This window comes from Sesamum indicum, linkage group LG1 (genome assembly GCF_026168435.1).
Source record: "Sesamum indicum cultivar Baizhima isolate 11 linkage group LG1, ASM2616843v1, whole genome shotgun sequence".
In the NCBI taxonomy this organism is placed as follows: Eukaryota; Viridiplantae; Streptophyta; class Magnoliopsida; order Lamiales; family Pedaliaceae; genus Sesamum; species Sesamum indicum.
Window position 1 is genome coordinate 11,618,664 of NC_142657.1, and position 4,279 is coordinate 11,622,942.

Here is a 4,279-nt window from a genome sequence, read left to right on the forward strand (position 1 = left end):
TCACATTTTTCTAAAATCAATTCTCGCATAATCAATCATCTTATAATTAAGTCAAAATTACATTAACACTTTCTGAACTTAAGTCTAATTACAGAGACACCCTAGTAAAATTATAGTTACACCCGTTTAGTGGGTCTTAATGTATTGTATCTCATGGTTGTTTGGGCAAAATATCACGGTTCAGTAGGGAATATATCTGTAATTACAACTATAATCTCAACGGGTATACTTGAAATTTTACAAAGGAAAAAAGAATCGTTATAATTAAACTTAACCTTAAAAGGTGTTGATATAATTTACTGTATAATTAATTATACAACCGTTGGCCTTAACCATTATGGATGTAGAAAGTAGAAACAATTCATTTCTTAAATTTTAAGAACCAGTCTTTCAATCTTCTTTCCTAATATCTGAGATGTTTCAGAACAAGGAAACAGGAGTCATAGCAACTTGCCAACAGAACTCCATACAAGACATCAACAACAAGAAAATCAGCTAAGGATTGATTGAGGAAACACAATCAGAATATGAGACTCCTGCTGCAAAAAACTCAGACAACATGAAAATATGTAAAAAAACATTGAGGAAGATACACATATCCATCAACACATGAAACTAAGACTTGGGATTTTAAGGCATGCAATGTGATTTTTAATAAAGAAACTCCAGCATATTCTTTTATACACATAATGCAGATAAGATACCTTAATTGATAATCCAATGTAAACTAACATCTGCAGTTTGTTTCTATCTTTTAAATGTTATACCCCCTTTTTTGGCTTTTCACCTTCTGTCTCTCCTATTCTTTGTACATGTGATACAGTGAATTAATGGTATGATTCTGTTTCTGTACATTTGGAATATATTACCAGAAATCATCATCGACGCCAACCGATGAGGGTGGGTACCGGTGATCTTCTTCCTCGGGCTCCATCTCCAACTCTGGTTCGCTGGATCCAAACTCGGCTGATTCAACAGCTGCGAGGTTCTTCAAGTCAATGATTGAGAGCTCATCAAGGTGCTTCACCACGAGATCAGCAGCTCCAAGCTCGTACACCGGGTGTTTGCTAGCAACAGCAATGCACTTCATCCGTGCATCGTGTGCAGCCTCAACCGTTTGGTTCGAGTTGCCAAATACTATACATCTCTCAGGTATGAATTGCAGGAGCTGAGCTGCATACACAAACATTTCGGGATCAGGCTTTCCTCTGTGGACATCCTCTGCAGCTACAATTACATTAAAGATCCCTTCCATCCCAATGGCTTGAATCGCCGTCTCTAGATACTTTCTTGGTTGGGTTGAAACCAAAGCCACTGGGACCTTGTAATGCATCAGAACGTTCACCAACTCTTGGGAACCAGAGCGAAATCTGTAAATCCCGCCGTGTAGAGCTTGATAAATTTCCTCCTTTCTGCATGCCATTCTCTTCAGTTCTCCTGGATCTCTCGACCAGCAGAGAACTTCTGCTATTGCTTGCTCATTCTTCATACCTTCTATCCTCCGAAGAACAAAAGCTGGTGGCGTTGATCTTCCTTCTTCCTGAGAAAGAGCCAACCAGGCTTGCTTCTCAAGACCAGGATTATCTTCAATCAGCACTCCTTCCCACTCAAATATAGCACCTAGCCAACCACAACCCATTCTTTCCAGCCTCAGCAAGGGATTATTAAGTGCGGGATTATCTGCCTTATTCTCTGGTGGCCACAATCCTGGTCTGCAATCCACACCAGTGTGAATCCCATACCGAAAATCCCTAGGAATCCGCTCTTTTTCCCGGAAGGAATACTCTTTGGTTAATTCCATTGCTTGGGATTTTATGAACGACGTAAATGGCAGCTGAACACACCATCTTGGCAACGGAGCAGAGGAATAAACTCTCCGACCGAGAAATTGTGTAAACGGAAACTGGCAAAGATCAGACGGCTTCCGCTTATTCAACACATCCTTGCAACAGTAACTCCCATAAATCGGACGGTGCCCCAAAAGGGATGTCCCAGCAATTGACTCCACCATCTTTATTAACTATCAACCACTAAAACAATAGCCCAACTCCAATTTGCTCCCTTTTCCAACTATAAGACAGTTTCTTCAGACTTAGCTCCAGAATTTCTCTTTAACAGAATCCCTTCCTTCCAAATACTTGCTGGATTTCGGAAAAAATTCCAAGAATCACAGAAAACACCGCAGCCAGGACTTCCAAAACCCCAAAAACACGATATTCTCCCTATACCCCACGATTTTTGTTATTCACCACTCAATCACTATTTAGAACTGAAAGAACCCTTCTTTAGCGACAAAGCACTATGTGATGCCTAAGTTATTCCAACCCCCCCAAACCAAAGCACTAAACAAAAGGCTTCGCACCAAAAAAGATCCCAACTTTATTCAAAACCCATCAAAGTACAAACCCAATTCCAACATATAAGCAGCCCCACCAAGCAAAAAAGCTATTAAACCAAACCCTAGAAGCAGAAATATCAAAGGACAAAATCCCCTTACAAATTCCAATTGATTTCAGCAACAGAAACCCGTTCAAATACAAAAAAAAAAAAAAAAGAAACAGGAATTTACTCCATTATTGTGTATTTTTACGATTAAAAGGAGGGGGATGAAGAGTAACCTGGCAAGCAAAGCAGAGAGAGAGAGAGGGAGATGAGATTTTTATTGTTATTGATTTGAAGACACGGCTTTTATTTTGCGTTATCGTGTGGCTTTTAAGCAACGCGGGTCTCTGCTTTTGGCCAGAAAAGCTTTCTCGGAACCGGTGGTGCCGGCAGGGTAGAGGTGGGGTTGGGAGGGGGGGCTGAATATGATATTTCGTATTTTGGCTTTTTAAAAATTTCAAATAGTAGTTCTTGAAATATATTTTCAGAGAAAATTGCATTTTTATACCATAACTAAGGATAATTTGCAATATTAGTACCATATTTTTTTGGAATAACTTGAAACGATACCGAAAAATAGGCTCTATTTGTATTTTTCATATTGCCATTATATTTCTAATGACAAGGCACATGTCCGTTAAATCATGCAGCAAAAGTGGGCAAAAAACGAGAAATTATTGGTACCACAATTTTGGGCAGCTTGCAATATTATATTAGTATTATATTCTCCAATTCATAAGAATTCATGTGTGATTATTTACATTCAGCTAGACTTGGACTTGTATCACATATACAATTTATTTGCCACTAAATTAATTAGTCACCATTAATTAATCATCCTCAACTAACTCTTTAATTGGAGTGTACCCGTTACCATTGATGACATATTAGTACTGGTCCATAACACTAAAGAATATATAAAATTTTATGTGAATCTGTCAGTTACACGTACCATGAAGATACGGTCCTTCTTCTGCCTGACCTCCCAACCAAAATTGATTAACAATCTTTTACTTTGGTAACTATGTATCAACTCTTCAAGTTATACTTCTCATTCTATCAATATAGGAAAATCTCTTTTTTTTTTTTTATTTAGAAGGTGTTTGGCTAAATTTTTTAAAAATATTTTATAAGCTTTTACATCTTATAAGATGTTTTAGGAGCTTATAAGATGTTGGATCTTATTTTAAAAATAAGCTCCTAAAGTGTTTGGGTAAAATAAGATGTTAACGCTGAATAGATGTTAGGGTGTTTGGCATAATAAAGACTTGAATTGATAAAATGACTGAAATAGACATGTATACCGTTAGAAAAATAAGTTATTTTTTGACATGTTTTGTTTTAAGAAAAATTAAAAAGCTTTTATGAATAGTATACATTTAAAAAAAAAATAGATAATCTTTTTACAGCAACAAAAAATGACGAATTAAATACCTAAATTTTTGAATAAAGATAATATATACATTCATACTAATCGAATATTATTATAGATATATAATAGGTATTTTTTTATTAATGCAATGATTAGCTAGTCATATAATTTATAATGTCTTAAATTTATATTTTTTAGTAAATATAATATCGATACAAATTTTATTTTTATTTAACTTTAATAATTTATTAAACAATAAAGTATTTTCTCTCTTTCGAATGTTAGAAAAATTAAACACTAAAAAAATTAAATCCTAGAGAGAGAAAGAGTGTATGAGAGAGAAAGAGAAAGAGAGTGTGTGAGTGAATGAATAGGGATATTTTTGTCTTTTAATATAATAATAGCTTATAAGATCTTATATAAAAAATATGAAATTTAACTCTTGTTTTGAGATCTTATAATTTTTTTAAAAAATGCCAAACACTTTTCATTGAGCTTATAAACTGTAAAACATCTTATAAGATG

The 4,279-nt window shown here is 35.1% G+C and overlaps 1 protein-coding gene across 1 annotated transcript; it reads right to left on the reverse strand.

Moving 5' to 3' along the window:
* Positions 1 to 342: 342 nt before the first annotated feature.
* On the reverse strand, positions 343 to 2,825 carry LOC105157860 (5-amino-6-(5-phospho-D-ribitylamino)uracil phosphatase, chloroplastic). The gene has a single exon (XM_011074357.3). The coding sequence runs from the start codon at positions 2,009 to 2,011 to the stop codon at positions 866 to 868; it is 1,146 nt and encodes a 381-aa protein (XP_011072659.1). The 5' UTR covers positions 2,012 to 2,825; the 3' UTR covers positions 343 to 865.
* Between the last annotated feature and the right edge of the window lie 1,454 nt (positions 2,826 to 4,279).